Source organism: Aulonocara stuartgranti (genome assembly GCF_965226115.1).
Source record: "Aulonocara stuartgranti genome assembly, chromosome: 5".
Taxonomy (NCBI): Eukaryota; Metazoa; Chordata; class Actinopteri; order Cichliformes; family Cichlidae; genus Aulonocara; species Aulonocara stuartgranti.
The window spans coordinates 28,262,334-28,279,480 of record NC_138943.1 but is presented as its reverse complement, the minus strand read 5'-3'; the positions used below and the strand labels follow the sequence as shown (position 1 = coordinate 28,279,480).

At 43.1% G+C, this 17,147-nt stretch overlaps 3 protein-coding genes across 4 annotated transcripts in view; 2 read left to right on the top strand and 1 right to left on the bottom strand.

Moving 5' to 3' along the window:
• Positions 1-221: 221 nt before the first annotated feature.
• Positions 222-1,492, top strand: LOC309707415 (uncharacterized protein; the record flags this gene model as incomplete). The annotated part of the gene is made up of 2 exons (XM_082534725.1): positions 222-373; positions 423-1,492. Exon 2 carries the CDS (start codon positions 968-970, stop codon positions 1,490-1,492), a length of 525 nt encoding a protein of 174 aa, XP_082390851.1. The 5' UTR covers positions 222-373; positions 423-967.
• A 937-nt stretch (positions 1,493-2,429) lies between these two features.
• psmd6 (proteasome 26S subunit, non-ATPase 6) lies at positions 2,430-6,019 on the top strand. Its single transcript, XM_082532186.1, has 8 exons — positions 2,430-2,728; positions 3,332-3,537; positions 3,943-4,088; positions 4,191-4,410; positions 4,497-4,605; positions 4,763-4,931; positions 5,646-5,723; positions 5,803-6,019. Exons 1-8 carry the CDS (start codon positions 2,584-2,586, stop codon positions 5,897-5,899), a joined length of 1,170 nt encoding a protein of 389 aa, XP_082388312.1. The 5' UTR covers positions 2,430-2,583; the 3' UTR covers positions 5,900-6,019.
• A 45-nt stretch (positions 6,020-6,064) lies between these two features.
• Positions 6,065-17,147, bottom strand: part of atxn7 (ataxin 7) — a 29,734-nt gene continuing 18,651 nt past the window's right edge. For both annotated transcript variants that reach the window (XM_082532185.1, XM_082532184.1), the window contains 8 exons: positions 13,874-14,162; positions 13,127-13,446; positions 12,706-12,788; positions 11,766-12,046; positions 11,426-11,615; positions 11,195-11,316; positions 9,945-11,091; positions 6,065-9,223 (listed from right to left, as the gene is read on the bottom strand). In XM_082532185.1, the coding sequence (XP_082388311.1) occupies positions 9,206-9,223; positions 9,945-11,091; positions 11,195-11,316; positions 11,426-11,615; positions 11,766-12,046; positions 12,706-12,788; positions 13,127-13,446; positions 13,874-14,162 (2,450 nt within the window). In that variant the 3' untranslated portion in view covers positions 6,065-9,205. The remainder of the gene's footprint in view (positions 9,224-9,944; positions 11,092-11,194; positions 11,317-11,425; positions 11,616-11,765; positions 12,047-12,705; positions 12,789-13,126; positions 13,447-13,873; positions 14,163-17,147) is intronic.

The window sequence follows — 17,147 nt, the reverse complement described above, 5'->3', positions numbered from 1 at the left end:
CCTCCCCAATCAAGACTCAACGACCACCCCCACCCTCCCCAATCCAGACTCAACGACCACCACCACCCACTCCAATCCAGACTCAACGACCTCCACCACACCTCTCACCCCCCTTTCCTCCTCCCTGAAACTCAGAATACACACTCAGGATGTGAGCCGACTATTCCAGAAACAGAAGCCCAGGAAAGCCCCCGGACCAGACGGCGTCTCACCCTCCTGCCTCAAAACCTGTACTGAACGGCTGGCTCCCATCTTTACTCGCATCTTCAACAGATCCCTGGAGCTGTGTGAAGTTCCCTCCTGCTTCAAACGCTCCACCATCATCCCTGTTCCCAAGAAACCCACCATCACAGGACTGAATGACTACAGACCTGTCGCCTTGACGTCTGTGGTCATGAAATCCTTCGAACGACTGGTGTTAGCCCATCTGAAAGACATTACAGGCCACCAGCTGGACCCTCTGCAGTTTGCCTACCGGGCAAACAGGTCGGTGGATGATGCAGTGAACATGGGGCTGCATTACATCCTGCAACACCTTGACCGCCCGGGAACTTATGCCAGGGTCCTGTTTGTGGACTTTAGTTCGGCTTTTAACACCATTGTGCCTGAACTTCTCTCCTCCAAACTCTCCCAGCTCAGCGTGTCACCAGCTATCTGTCAGTAGATCACCAGCTTCCTGACAGACAGAAAGCAACAAGTGAGGCTGGGGGAGATCACCTCTGAAACCCGGTCCCTCAGTATTGGTGCCCCTCAAGGATGTGTCCTCTCACCACTACTGTTCTCCCCCTACACTAACGACTGCACCTCCAAGAACTCGGCTGTCAAACTCCTAAAGTTTGCAGATGACACCACTGTCATTGGCCTCATTCAAGATGGTGATGAGTCTGCATACCGGCAGGAAGTTGAGCGGCTGGTACTCTGGTGCAGTCAGCACAATCTGGAGCTGAACACTCTTAAGACTGTAGAGATGACAGTGGACTTCAGGAGACATCCCTCAACTCTGCTCCCCCTCACCATATCAGACAGCCCTGTGTCAACTGCGAAGACCTTCAAGTTCCTGGGTACAACCATCTCCCAGGACCTGAAGTGGGAGACCAACATCAACTCCATCCTCAAAAAGACCCAGCAGAGGATGTACTTCCTGAGACAACTGGGGAAGTACAGTCTTCCACAGGAGCTGCTGATCCAGTTCTACACTGCGGTCATTGAGTCTGGCCTGTGCTCCTCCATCACAGTCTGGTATGGAGCAGCCACTAAACAGGACAGGAGCAGACTGCAGCAGACTGTATGGGCAGCAGAAAGGATCATCGGCACGCCCCTGCCCTCCATCCAGGATCTGTACCTCTCAAGAACCAGGAAACGGGCAGGGAAAATCATCACAGACCCCTCACACCCTGCACACAGACTTTTTGATCTGCTGCCCTCTGGCAGACGGTACAGAAGCCTGCAGACCAGGACCACCCGACACAGGAACAGTTTCTTTCTTTCTTAACAGTTGACCTGTCACACTGCTCCCACTGCCAGACTGCAGCTGCAGTTATGTACATTTTGTAGTATTCATTCCACCTCATTCATTTCTGTATTTTATGTATATAAGTTTAGATTCGTTATTTATAGTTGGTTTACACAGCTTTGTGTATGTATGTGTAATGTGTATATATAGACACATATGTGTGTGTGTGTGCGTGCGTGCGTGCGTGCGTGTGTGTGATTTACATTGCTGTGCTTAAGAGCCACCATCTACCGGAACCAAATTCCCTGTATGTGTCTGCACATATACTTTGCCAATAAACACGATTCTGATTCTTTATCAGCGTGAACAAGTCTGGCCATTCTCCTCTGATGTCTGGCACGAACAAGACCAAAGTCACTTAAATCACCTTTCTTCCATCTTGAGCTGTTGCTGATTAGATATTTGCCTTAACAAGTAATATAACTTGACAACACACCCCTTCACGTTTACACTGTGTCCCTTCCTGTTTGTGGAAGCTACACATGCTGATAAAACGAGAAGTGAGAGCAGCGGAGAGGATCGTAGGTGTTTCTTTTCCCTCCCTCCAGGACACCTATTGCACCCGCTTTAGACTTTTATTTTATTTTTATCTTTTTATCTTTATGTTGTTTTAGTGTACACTGAGGGCCGTGGGAGCATTGCAATTTAAAATTCCTGTGGATGATCTGTACACGTTTTTTTTTTTTAAATAAAGCTGACTTTGACTTTGACTTGGATTTTGTTTACAGTGAGAGCAAAACTGTGAATACAGTGATGAAAATGGTCAGTACTTTCAAGAATGGTGTGTATATAGCTTTAATATTTAGATATATATATAACGAATCGCACAATAACAGTGGCGTTGTTCACACTAATCTCCAACAGGGGGCAGCACTTCTCTAAGTCTCTTGTTAGCTTTCAGTCTGTCTCCGCTCTTTTCTCCCTTTGCTGAAAGCTGCTGCGGCGGAAACAGCAGAGTCCAGTGTTTTCCGTAGTCATCGTTCACTAGCGTAAAGGCGAGTCGTTGTAGGCTTTGTCTACTCAAAGAAAGGCTTGAGTTTGTTCATTTGTTTATATAATTTAGCCCGAAAATGCCGTTAGAGAATCTAGAGGAAGAGGGTCTTCCCAAGAACCCCGACCTGAGGATAGCACAGCTGAAGTTCCTGCTCACAATGGACGGTCACCGACAGGATGCTAAAGTGAAGACGGAGCTCATGGACGCTATCAAAGCTAACAGTGAGTTAGCATTTCATCCAGTAAAAGATGTTTCATTGGAAACACGAGTCTCACAGTGCACGATTTTGTCTCTTCATCAAGACACCGGGCACATAAATGCTCCATAGATGTGACTCATGTATAAAATGTTAACTTATAATAAATGACGGGCAGCGCAGGAAAGTTAGCATGCTAGCTAACGATAACAGAAGACGTCAACTGTGGAACTCACTGTGTAGTCTATTTTGCATAGCATTACCAAGTTAGAGAGTTTACATTCACTATGCAGTATTTTAAGCCTTTACATTTCCCTTAAGCTAAGGTGACAACCTTTGCGATGTCATGTTAAAATCCTTTCCCGGTTCGTTAATATGAGACGTAAAAGGTGTACGCTACGTGTTAAGACTCAAGACGTTTATTGTCATTTTCGTATGGTGTTACCCAGCCTGAAATGAAATACTGTTTCTCACCAGCCTCTACAGTGCAATAAGCAATACAGTTTAAAAAGAATAAGTTTCAAAAAGTGCAGCAAAAAAGCCACAAATAGCATAAAAGTTCTAAAACTCCAGTCACATAAGTTAGCGATGTTTCACGTTTTACACCACCGTGCTTTCTGTGTTTCAGATATGGCGCCGTATTACGAGAGTCTGTGCAAGGAGCTGAAGTGGCAACTGGATAGTGACCTGCTGAGTAAAATGAAAAAGGCCAACGAGGAGGAGCTGAAGCGCCTAGATGATGTGCTGGAGGATGCAGAGAAGAACCTGGGAGAGAGTGAGATCCGAGACGCTATGATGGCCAAGGCAGAGTATCTCATCAGAATTGGAGACAAGGTATGTTTTCAGAGCAGTCAGAATATTCAAGTTTCCAGGTAGGAAAATGAACACTGTTAATGCCTGTGCATGTTGAAATATCTTTTTAGTTTTAACACTCTACAACACATATCTGCTTCTAAGTGTTTTGGGTGAAACATATTGAATAAAGTTTAGTTTTCAGAATTTTTCCAACAATAGCTGCTCCTTGGAGTTCCCAGATATCACAGCAAAGGGGTTGACAATTCCCTTTGATGTCAACACTAAGTTTACAGCAGTTAAATTGCTGGAAATGAGTTTTTAATTTTGTTTTCCCTTTATTCTCTTAGAGCTGTTTGCATGAAGGTTATCACAGTTGCCACTTCAAAGTTATATGTACAAAAAGTAAGATTGGCTATTGCCTGATCTTATCTGATGTCACCACAGGAGGGCGCCCTAACTGCATTCAGGAAGACTTATGACAAAACTGTGGCTCTGGGTCACAGACTAGACATCGTCTTCTACCTCCTGAGGATTGGCCTCTTTTATATGGATAGTGATCTCATCACACGCAACTCGGAGAAAGCCAAGAGGTAAAGGCTCTTAAAGCTTTGTTCTGAAACAAATCTGTCAGCACTTTTTTTTTTTCTTTTCTATTTAATACTCATCTGTCTGTGCATCTCTGTTCACCGCAGCCTTATCGAGGAGGGGGGAGACTGGGACAGGAGAAATCGTCTGAAGGTTTACCAGGGCCTGTACTGTGTGGCCATCAGGGATTTCAAGCAAGCTGCTGAGCTCTTCCTCGACACAGTCTCCACCTTCACTTCCTACGAACTCATGGACTACAAGACGTTTGTTACCTACACCGTTTATGTTTGCATGATTGCTCTCAAGAGGCCTGACCTCCGTGAAAAGGTAGGAGAGAGACTCGTGTCTGCTCACAAGATGTGTAACTTGGCAACATGTCTGCTGGTAAATGTACTAAATATGTTTCTCTGTAGGTTATAAAGGGAGCAGAGATCTTGGAGGTGCTCCACAGTCTGCCCTCTGTTCGCCAGTACCTTTTCTCACTCTACGAGTGCCGTTACTCAGTCTTCTTCCAGTCCCTGGGTGAGGTTTTTGTTGTTGTTGTTGTTGTTGTGTGTGTATTCTCAAGAAAAACATCTGAATGCGAAGAGACTGTGCTTACAGCCATTATCTATGCTTGTGTTGGTGCTTTGCCATATTCTGAAAACATAAATATTAAATGTGAAACTTTGTGCCACAGCCACGGTGGAGCAGGAGATGAAGAAGGACTGGCTCTTTGCCCCACACTACCGCTACTACGTGAGGGAGATGAGGATTCAGGCTTACAGCCAGCTGCTAGAGTCCTACCGATCTCTTACTTTGGGATACATGGCTGAGGCATTTGGTGTCAGCACAGAGTTCATTGACCAGTGAGTTTGTTTGTTTTTAAACACCTGTGCATATACTATGTAACTCTGCAAGATTTGGAAAATATTGAGTGCCAATACATCCAAGAAGGCAACACTGAAAAACTTAACTGTCGGTCTTTGAGTGTGCAAATTTATTTTTCTTGGTATGCTTTGATTGTTTTATTTTGAACACGTAAATATAAAGTAAGCACAAATTACACTGTAAACAGAAAGCAAAGTACATATCACATAATATACATGCTTGAAAAGATGTATATGTATATAGATGAGGTTTAGTGTCTTGGAATAACTTGTGCTATAAATTGTTACATTCAAACTGGACCATCTGTCTAGAACAGTTATCAGGATGGTACATTGGAAACTTACTAAATCAGAATTACTTCTGCTCAAGAATATAATTAGGAGTCTATAGGCCGATGGTCATCATGTAAAACTGGGTGTTATCAGCATAAATGTGGGAGTTAATGCTATGTTTCCTGTTGGGGGGCGATTCTTGCTCCTAATGCCTGTTACATATGATGAAGCTACAGGGCAGCAGTTGGTTGTTGTAGTATTTCTTGGACATTTGTGTCACCATTAAGTTCCTAAATAATTCACAGAAAACATTTGTCAAAATAAAGTTGTCAAAATTCCCTGTTCAGATTTTAGGGAATGCTGGTGTTGGGTTTTTTTTGGTCCTGGCTAACGCAACATATGCCCATCTCCTTCCCACAGGGAACTGTCCCGATTCATAGCTGCTGGCCGCCTCCACTGTAAAATTGACAAAGTTAATGAAATTGTGGAAACTAACAGGTAATGAAACTATCATCGAAACCACAATACTTCGAGTAATTCCCAGAGCACTAAAATTTTGTCCTGTTCTTGCATGCAGACCGGATAGCAAAAACTGGCAGTACCAGGAGACCATCAAGAAGGGCGACTTGCTTCTCAACAGAGTCCAGAAGCTGTCAAGAGTTATTAACATGTAACCACGGAGGCCGCCATCTTCATTAAAGCAAGGGGCTTGTATTATTCTTTTTTGGCATACTGAGACCTTTTGTTTGTCAAAGTAACTCTTCAGTTGTGTAAATAAAACTTGTTTAACTGTTGACATTGCATCACCTGTTTGTTTTAAGAAAGAGGCAGACACATCGTTTCTTATAAATAGCAGTATAAATTATTTTATTTACAGAAACTTGTTACAAAACAAATATACTATACAATCTTTACTTTAAATATTAATTCTAACCTATGTTTTGTTCATGAATTACATAGCAGCCAATACATAAGTCCAGCTGAAAATGATTCTGATAATGTATACCCCAAAAACAAAACCAAAAAAAAAAAACTATACACGCTTTTACATAGTATGAATGGTGGTTTTATTTTTTTCTTCCCAGACAAGCTGTATTTTCTCTCACTTTCACATTCCAAGTCTACGGTGCTAAGAAAGAAAACATCCTCGTAATGTTTCCTTGTACTGGAAACAAAGTCGAGATGTCAGTAGAGATTGAGGGTAAACAAAACACTTGAGTGAAGTTTTTAAATACAAACCCTAATAACCCGGAGGGGGCTTAGGCCACACACCGATGCTAAGAAAATCTCAATGGAAAACAAAAACAGAACAAGTGTTTCGCAATGGGCAGCTGACAAGCTCAAGTTCCACTACATTTAGGGTTCAGAGGCAGACTTAAAGCCAAATCCCCTAAATACTTTGAACATTCAAGTAAGGGGAAAAACAACCCAACGAATACTGTCCTCAAACAGTTGGGATGAAACAAATTCAGGCACTTTCTTAATTTGATATTTCTTTTAAGAGCTGCTCAACGCGTTCTTTAAAAGCTGTGATTCAAATTACTCGTTTGGCAACAACGACGCGAGCAGTTGGACCGTAAAAATGTTCCTATTCCTTGCAATAATTTCTGAAGTCCCTTCAGCCTATTTTCTTTTTTTTTCTTTTTTTTTGGAATAAAAGAACATGTTTCAATCATGAAATGTGTTTAAGGTTTACAAAGTGTTACGACTGAAGAGTCCACAAAAGATGGTTAGACAGCGGGGGCACAGCTTCGAGCCTGCACGACATCGCAGAATCACAGGCTAATTGGGTCACAGAGTAACTTATTTTATTAATTCGTAGGCAACATAAAATGTGTTGTAAAAGCACATGTGATTGAGACCTTGAAAAGTGAATAAAGGTTTCCTGTCATACAGACACATGCTACAGTGACAACACTTCTTTCCCTAAAGGATCCCAGTACACGATTCATGAGATGCTTCAGCTTCCACATATAGGCATATTGCATTATATAGACTTGGCAGTGAACCACTTCAAATAGTCATGTTCTCTGACTTTCTTTTTTTTGTTTTTTGTTTTTTACTAAATAAATAATGATTTTTCAAAATTGTACCAAAAATTCTGCATGTACAAAAAAATGCCTGTGCAAAAATACATATTTGAACTATGTACAATTTGTTAACAAAATATGTTTTCTCAAATAGGGATACTTCAATACTTGTTTGATACATAGGCTACAAGAAAAAAAAGCTAACTGAAGATTTTTTTAAAAAAAAAGTCTACTAGGTTTTCCACACTAATTGACATCAGTGGAGGTTCCATAAAACAGGTGTTGCCAAAAGATCTAAGATCTATATCCAGTGAAGCCATCTCCATGAATCTCACACTGTAACGCTCGTCCCCGAGACCTCTTGACCTAAGCTATTTCCCAATGAGTGGGGCAAGTATTGCCTGATTTAAGACTATTTTGACAGCGGAACAAGAGTACAATGCCTCGTCTACTGTGACAAATCTCTTCTGAACATAGTGTTACTGCGAGGCATTCAAACTGTAACGTCCAGAGCTTGGGTAGTGGTTACACACAGGAGGGACAATCATACCCACAGAAGACAGGTGACGTGCAAGTTTGCTCCAGTTAAGACGTACCATACCTGATTCCCTATGTTTAAAAAATAAAATACAATTCACATCTGCCCACATACAGCTGTGGAATTCACTCAGCGGTGTAAGTAACTTGTGGCTATAGTTATACAGCTTGCACAGATTTTCTTCAATCCACAAATGCGCCATCACCGCTTCATAAGCAAGACTGCCCACCTTTTACTTAAAAAAAATAAATAAAAAAAATAAAAGTAGTTGGCAAAGCTGATAGCAGCTTTTTGGCTTGCTTTGTGGACAACTAAAGCAGTGCCTGTGGAGAAAGTAGTTATTTAGTGCTGTTCACAGTTGGGGGTAGGTCTACTGTGGCTATCATTTTGCACGCTGAAAAGATTCCGAAAATTAACAGGCTTCCTCGAGACCGAGCTCTCCCTCTCTGACAAAAGATCCAATCGAATGGGCACATCAGGTGTCCTTTTCACATTTAAAAGCACAACCGTCTTCACCAGGTCTACAAAGCCCCATTGTAGTTCAGTGTAAAAAGATCATAAGAAATCATAGAAAGGTAACACTTGCATAATTATTCCGGGTAATAAAAGAAGTGACCAGATCATCCCTACGGGCTCGTCTCAGGCTACTGCATGTTACCCGAGGTAACTCAACATGTCACCAGGGAGAATCACACTAACAAGAAGTGAAACAAGGTGATTGTGTGTATTTTTCTTAAGGTTTTTGCAAGTAACAGTTTGCTTCTCCTACTGCTTTGCTTGCAAGGCTTCTGAGATCAGGCGCTGGGGGTGTAATTAAGTTGGAAATTCCAGTAGTCCAGCAGAATTTGACATGAGAAAAAACATTACTCATACACACATAAGCACACACACACACATACACACTCTCACACAGTCTTTTTTTTTTCCTTTTTCTTTTTTTAAACAAACACGGAAGAGATCTGCTCGTTGTCTCCCCAGTTGCTCAGTGTCATGACGGCTTGTTGCAGCAGCCCTTAACCTGAACCCAATGACCTTTGAACTACAGGATAAGAGACCGATGGCTGTTGCAATTGTTCCTCCGACCAAACAGGAAGACCTCTCAGAATACTGGGACAACAGTGGCGTGGGGGGGGATCCTTGGCTTGCGCATTAGATCCCTGGCGCTCCACGCTATCCCCCATTCAGTTCCCCCTGCCCGCACCTCACACACACATGGCTTTGGGAGAAACGGTAAGGACCACATATACATCATTGGGCAGTCCAAATTATCTCCACCCTGAGGATTGTGGGAAGCTGAGAGTAATGTGGATTTGATTTCAGAAGGCCTCATGCATTCCAGAGCAGTATGCGGACCACTCTGGATTATTTCCCGCCCGCCTGCCAGTTTCATACACTGAAGCCGGACACCACTGTCAGGGACGAGCCTTTGGCTGGAAAAGGAGAGGAGAAAAACATAATCTTAAAATGGCTGTAAAGTCATCAGTCCATAAACTAGTTTTGCAGTTTAAGATGAGGCTTTAATTTCTAGCAAGAATTATTTCTTTGTCCTTTTTTTTTTTTTTTTTTTAAATCGGGAGATTCAAATGTCAGTCAAGATCATTGAATGTAATCAGAAATGTCTTATCACCTGATACTTTTGGCATTATATATCAAATACTATGAATACCTCATTTCCTCATCTTTACTCAGTTTATATCAGCCCTTCAGGTTCTTTAATATTTCATTTCATTCATTTTGATAATTCACATGAAAAACAAAAGAAAAAAGTTTTTGTTTTTTTTAAAAAGGATTATGGCTGAATACCACTTGGGCACTTTGCTTGGAGGATGCAGTTTATGTGCATGATAGCTCAGAACTGTGAGGTGTTCATAGTCATACTTTATTCATTTATTTTGAAGTAATACACTACACTTTTATTAGTCTGTGTTCAGAATAAGAAAATTGCCGTGACCTAATATATATCTGAAAAATGTGGAACTGTAATCATGGTTTAATGTAGTATCCTTAAAATCTTAATAATATCCATCCTTATCCTAAGATGACCCACATCCCAAAATTTTAAGTGCAGTGAACTGAGAAAGAAACGAAATCTTTCACAAGATGCAATCAGTGAAAACGAAAACACATCCTGAATGTGTCTCAAAAACCAACCTGATGTAAATGAGAGTTGTTGGGTAGACCCGGTGTCCCTGGTATACTCCGCCCATGCTTCCCATGGATGTTGTTAATGGCAGGTGACTTGGCCACTTTGGGTCTACCTGGTCCTGGCCCCCCACCTCCTACTCCGAGCCCACCTTCCCCACCTCCGCTATTTACGCCACTGGAGGCAGAAGAGCTTTTGCGCTTCTTGGCCTCCAGGCGCCCGTCTGAGGAGTGGTGACTAAAGCTGGTGTGGTGGTCAGATGAGGATTGGTGGTGGACAAAAGGTCCCAATGAAAGTGTTGAGTCACTGCTGTTCATTACCACGCTCATACGCTTGATGGACTCTGCAGGGCTGCCCGAGGGAGGACCTCGTGCTGGTGGCCCAGAGGAGCCACCGGCGGAACTGCCAGAGAGCTCGGCCTTGAGGCTAAGGGAGTTTGTTCGCACAGTAGGCCCACAGTTAAGCCCCACACTGTGAACCCCACTATGGGAGGAGGATGACGATGAGGACGAAGGACCTAATGAGCTGTGGTGGTAGGTGCTCCCTGAGCTGCCGACATTTGCACAGTTCTTCTTAAAAGAGGAGGAAGAGAAGTTGGCATTGGAAGAGGAAGATTCAGTGGAGCCATGGGATGAAGAGAGGATAGAACTGTTCTTCCTCTTCTTCCCCGAGCTGAAGCTAGCGCCGCTACTGGTATTGTTGGCTCCAGTGCTTCCTCCACTGGTGGCGTTGGGGATGACGGTTATGGAGGAGCCAGACGAGCTCTCCTTGGGCTTAAAAGATGATGACGATTTGGTAGTGCTGCTGCCAGAGGAACGGGACTTAGGCACCCGGCCTGAGGTTAGGGAAGGAGCTGAAGAAGAAGAGGATGAGGACAAGTGGGCTGAAGGCATCTGCGGCGACGAAGACACTTGTCGGGCTTGTGTGGTGCCATAGGCCGGGTGCTCAGCCCCACCCTGCGGCGAGCTGCGGGCATTTAAGGTGGTCCCATAGGAGAGCACTGACTTGCCCTCGTAGGATTGGCTGTAAGGAGTCTGCGGCAAGGTGGCAGGAGGGCCCAGGAAGCCTGAAGAGGGAGTGCTACAGTGGGAATTTGTGCTTGTCCTATAGGTGGGTGCAACAGAGGAGGAGTTCTCCAAGGCTAAGGGGATTTTCCTGAAGCAAAGAATATCAGAAATTAGCCAATTATTAACTTGACTCATAAATTTAAAAAAAAAAGAAAAAAAAAGAAAAAAGGACGAGTCCAAGACTGACTTACTTCCACATTTGGGAGTTGACATGCTTTTCCATCATTGTGGTGAGGGTACATCGCACTTTGTCCCATCGCCGGTCAAAGGAATAATAGCCTCTCCCAAACAGTCGACTCCCAAAAGTACAGTACTGGGAATAGAAGGGAAGAACAGATGAGAACTGTAATCTTTAATGGCTTGACCAGTGTAATAAAAAAAGGAAAGTTCCTTGGGGGTAACAGCAGATGAAGTGCACTTACAGCTGCCGGTCGTGGATGATAACCTGAATAGTGACAGTCCAGTTTCTCAGCATTGTCCTCACGCTCCTCATTCTCTCCCTCATCACTGGATGGTCTAGAAAAGCCATCGGGGGTCGTTTGGGGATGGTGTAGCGACTCGTGGACTGCTGCAGAGTCTCCAGAAATACCACCTCCGTGACTGCTGTTTAGTCTAATGGAGAGAAATTGTGCCCAGTCACTTTCACCATATTCATCAAAGCTGAATCAAATTAAAACTGTCTGTTTTAAGCCTGTGTGAGCAAAGCTACACACAGACACAATACAAGCACAGCAAAAAATCAAAGTGTGGCACAGCAATTACCGTGGAAGACCAGGGCTGTGAAATTTGGGCTTTCCAATTGGCAAAGGCTTAGTGGCATCAAGGGCTGGGCCGTTTCCATGAGCCACCTGGTGGGCATCATGGCCAGAAGTGAGGTGGGAAGAGGGGTGTGGGTCCCTGAGAGGGGGGTTTTGCTGGGAATGATTTTGGTGGAGTTCTCGCTCCCTCTCCCGCTCCCTTGTTCTGTTCTTGTGCTCTGCCAGCAATGTGTCAAAGCGCTTCCTCCGCCCTGGCACCGCCCTCCGCTGGCTTAAGGAATGTGTCTGTTGAGACATTATAAAGTCAATAGAATTTTCATTATGGTAAGAGCTGGAGAGAGAGTTCTCCTTAGAACCGCTCTTAATTTCCTTTTTTATTGCTGTTTATACTTGGCAGCTCTGGCTCTAACAAATTTTTACAACATCAATTACAATCAATCACAACCATCCTTTGAAATGCAAATAATAACTTTTGTAATATTCTACACATTAAATAGAATAATACGACATAATTGAACTGTATGCCAAAGTGCTCCACTTATATTAAAACACAACGAGTGACGGCATTTTGCAGTTTCATTAAACACAGACATTGTAGTTTCCTATATTTCACAGTAGAGTTCATCATTACAGGCTCCTCAGAGTTACGCTGTGCTCCTCTTTGTGGCAAACCATCTGAGCTGACAGCATGTGTCCTAGAAACACCGGCCCTCAATTGTCAGCCTGTGGCTGCCGTGGGAAACGCTCACCCAGAGGTTTGAAGCTTGCTGCCTCCACAAGTATGTCAAGAACACGTTAGATCATCTTGTGAATCTAGCAAGTGTGCTTTGATCCTCATTGCTGACAACAAGAAAGACTGCTGAGCATTACCAGCCCAATTCTCTTTAAAAATAAAATGCATTTATACAGCTCAGTTGCAGCATGCAAAGCAGGGACTTTGTTACCTTGCATGTTAGGGATCTTGTGCAGGGTTTTCGAGATGTCACATCTATAACGCCACAGTGGATATCTGGATTAAACTCACGTTCTGATGGCAGAGCAAAGGGGGAGGAGAAAAACATTTGTTACCTTCATAATTTGGGACAAGTTGTGTTAACATTACATAAGCCTTTCCCCTCTAAGATAATGTATGGGACATTTTGTTTAAGCTGCTGACAACATTCTGAAATGATGTCTGCTAGTTACACTCTTTCATAGGCAATAAAATAGGAACCTAATGGGAGGTTCGTCTAATAGATTAAAAAGCAAGGTTATAAAAAACAAAAACATTCAGGCTAAGCATGTAATGCTGTATGAGACTTTTAAATACTCTGAAAAAAATGACAAAATGTAACTAGTCCCCCCTCGTTCCACATTCCAGCTGACCTGTGACTTTCTTGTTAACATGACGTCTGCTACTCGCACTGCTGCTGTCCTGCTTCTTCTCCGAGAGGACAGTGAGGTGGCCCTTGCCATTGGGAATCTGGCCTGGGGCCAGTAATGGAGGCTTTGGTATGGAGGGACAGTTAAGGCCTGCTTTTAGGGCTGATGAGGAGGTCGTGATGGCGGTAGTGTTGGAGCTCACAGTGGTGCTAGAGGAGGATGTAGAGGAGGATGAGGTGGTGGCGGGGGCAGATGGAGCTTGCGCCGGCTTAGCTGGCGTGTCCGGCTTCGGATGCATCTTGTCCATCTTGACAGCTGGAAGGCTGGAAGAGAAGATGACAGCGATGAAAAGGGTGGTGAGGAGGAAGCTGAGAGTTAGAAACAGTGAGCCAGTGACAAGCGTATGGTAAGAGACAGATGTGGACATATGGATGGCCCTGCGAGGACAATCACTACTAATGTTCCGCTATATATAAAACACCTTCAAAAGAAGAAAAAGGTCAAAATCAACACTCGCGTATAAATGACTGAATCAGATTTCTACCGAGAAACAAGCAGTAAAGGCAAATAGCTCTGACTGCCACATAAACCATCAATAAGCAGTAGTACCTTATTTTCAAGTACTAGTATTGCTACAAAAACTATTACAAGTAGTCTCCATTTCAAAATAGTTTTTTTTAAATTAGACTTTAGTATGTCTGCCAGAAATGTGGTTGTAACAACCCTGCACCTGTGCAGAGTGAAACTTACATCTTTTCTGGCTGGTTCATCCTGAAGGGGGCAAAGGGGGGTCTTCGCTGAACGCCTGGCAGCTTCTCTTTGGCTGGTTTGACAAGTTTGGGATTGGAGGACGACGATGAAGAGGAGGGTAAGCTTGAGCTAGCAGCTGAAGGTCGACCAAGGATGCCTCCGGTAGCCACTGCAGCTACGGACACCGAGCCCACCCCGGGCCCAATCCCACTGCCGCTGCTCCGGTTCCTGGCAGACGCAGGAAACGGCGAGGTGGACGCTGGTTTGCTAGCCGAACTGTGTCTTCTCTCTAAAATGATAACAAACAAACCAGAAAGGCATTAAAACATAATAGTTAACACACTAATTATAATCCAACACTACTATAGGACTAAACATAGTTGTGACTCATATAAAAAAAAAAAAAAAGAGAGAGAGAAATGGAAACATTAAAAATCTCCCTCTAACAGCTGTGAGCATGTTAGCTGAACAGCTAATAAGCAGTATTGGTGATTCATGCGCTGCATCTTGAAATAGAACTGGCCAACAGGTCAAGAGCTTTCTTTCTTGCCTGAGCTTCTTATAACAGCTGCTGTGCAAACTGATGAAAGTCAGTAAGACAGCAGAAAAGGTTAGAGTGATGCTTAGTTGTGGATGGAAAGACAAAAATAGAACTTGGAGGGGGGGAAATGCTCATCTGCTTAAATCCAAAACTAGCTGTCTTTAAGCACACTGCTTTCTAAAATGAACAAACTCTGTGTGAACACAAATCACACCAATTACACATTTACACAAGACAATTACAGATCTACTTTCAAAAAAGGCTCACATCACATCCTATTTTTAGTAACAGCGTACAACAAAAGCTGCTGTCCCAATGTCACCACTACACAAGCACTTCATAGTTTAAGGTTGATTAGCTGCCACTGCATAAACAATTAAAAAGAAAAAGATAGACAAAAACATCATGAAGGATTTTTTGTTTTAATTCAGAAATGACTGGAAGCATGAAGCAGAGAGATCTGAATCTTGGCAAAAGCAGCAGCTCTCTAACAGAAATAGTGGGCGCTCTGGGTGACACAGACCGACATACACTCCCGCTGCTCTGATTACATGTAGAGAAAGAGAGACTGACAGACGTGAGCGTGGGTGTCATACGCCCTGCCTCGATCACGCTCAATCCAGGGAGCTCCCTCACCTAAACCAAACTGAGAATTTTCAGCAGTGAGGAAACATCTGACATGGAGAGAATCTCCTGCTGGAAGCTGCATGTGAGCAAAACTGAAGGATATACAGAGGAACAAGACAGACAAGTCTGCCAGAGATCAGTAATATCTTCCCCACTCGCTGTCTGAGGAGGGTGCACAGTATCCTGCGGGACCAACATCACCCTGCGCGCCACCTTTTCCATCTGCTGCCCTCAGGGAGAAGGTACAGGTCTATACAGGCCAGAACATCCAGACTGGCCAACAGCCTGTATCCACAGGCTGTGAGGCTCCTGAACTCTCTGCCCCCCTCTCACGGACAATAACCATATCCAACTTCTTAATAGCAATGAACTGGTCTGCATTGGTGCATCATATCTTTATTCTCTTCCCCCTCCTGCCCCCCCCCCTCTTTCTTAAATAGATAACTATCATATCTGATATCATATCTCACAGTACAATAATATTGAATGGGTTGCATTGTTGTATTTTGTCATGTTTCTCAGGTCTTTGTCTGAATTTCTACGAACATTATTGCTAAGGATTGTCTTATTGCATTGGAGTCACACTGGGTTAAATATGTACACTTGGGTTTTAAGGGGTATTTATTATTTTCTTCCTTTTTTTTTTTTGGGTTGTATGGAAGCCCCAAACGCAATTTCATTATTCTTGACAATGACAATAAATAAATAAATACTAAATACAAAGGTGACTAACGAGAATTTCAGAAGAGAGACGGCAAATAAACATTTGACTAAACACTCATAGTCAGCTCTGAGAAGCAGCAACGAAAGACAGGACAGAAAATAACTGCATGCTTAAAAGAAATGAGAGATAAAAGGTGCATCAGCACCAGAAGCATTAGTAATTTTCTACCAAGAATCTGTGTCAGCTGGCTAATGTCACCAGTGTTTTTCCTGCATGATTAATAAATAAATAAAAACAGGCACCTCCACGAAAGAGGTTTTGGCCAAAGGAAAACCACCAGGATTATAGGAAAAAGTATTTTAACTTTTTTTCAAAGCTTCTTAAATGGTCAAAAAATAAAAAAATAAAAAAATAACATGAAAGGTCTTCTGCTAAGTATGGTCACCTAGACCCTCTGCCCCAAATCTGCTTATGTGTGCACTCACCTCTCAACAGTCTTTTGATTTAGTCCCATTTTGTGTGATTATAGCTAACTATATGGTAAAGCTGGGGAGTGGGTTGTGGGACAAAACTCACTGTCACAGGTGACAAAAAAAGTGGAGTGGCTACAAAGAATACGAATGCTCAAAAAAGGTACCACTCCCATTTGCCTTCAGCTATATTCCTCAAGAACGCGCGCGCACACACACACACACACACACACACACACACACACCTAACTGTTAAACTTCTGCTTTCTGAAAGAAAAGGGAAAGAAGTGCTTTTAAGCGTGCCCTCTCCACACCTAGGGGCCTCTCCCGCACATCCATTCAACCTACACTCCAGATATTTTCCCCTCCCACTTCTAAGAAGCCAAACAACCCAAAAGCTTTTCTTTCACTGCCTCCCTCCCACTTCCTCTCACTGTCTTGTCCTGTCCCAGTCAACAGCGAACCTCTGCACACAAACTCACAACAAGATATCCAAGTGAGACAGTGGTGCTCTGTCTACAAAACAACGAAAGCCAACAGCAGCACCAATGGTAGTCATAACTGATGTAGGGGAGGAAAAAAGGTAAGGAAAAAAAAAAAAAAAAAAAAAAAAGACAGACAGACACAAGACATAGGAGGAGCCTTAATATCATGTTTCATATTATCAAACAGCTGGCTCAGTGGCATGGGGGAATCCCAGCCTGCAGAAGTGAAAAAAAGAAAGAAAATCAAGAAGTGTAATGGCCTTACTACAAACTCCACAGACATCATGTTTAAGTAAAGACAAAGTGTAACCTATTTAAAAAAAAAAAAAAAAGAAAAGAAAAAAAAAAGGTAAAACTAAAACCTTGAGTTAACCAGAAACTCAAATCCACCGTGGTTCCCTTCTTTTACCATTTGAGCTCAAGACACTGAGTGTAAAATTCTGTATGTCTCGATCTCTGAGGAGTCTTTGTTAGACAAGTTCATAAA

Bases quoted from the DNA above. Each gene is read 5' to 3' on its own strand.
- psmd6 (XM_082532186.1), top strand. From the start codon at position 2,584: ATGCCGTTAGAGAATCTAGAGGAAGAGGGTCTTCCCAAGAACCCCGAC. The intron at 4,932-5,645 runs GTGAGTTTGTTT...TCCTTCCCACAG, and splicing joins AGCACAGAGTTCATTGACCA to GGAACTGTCCCGATTCATAG. The intron at 5,724-5,802 runs GTAATGAAACTA...TCTTGCATGCAG, and splicing joins GAAATTGTGGAAACTAACAG to ACCGGATAGCAAAAACTGGC.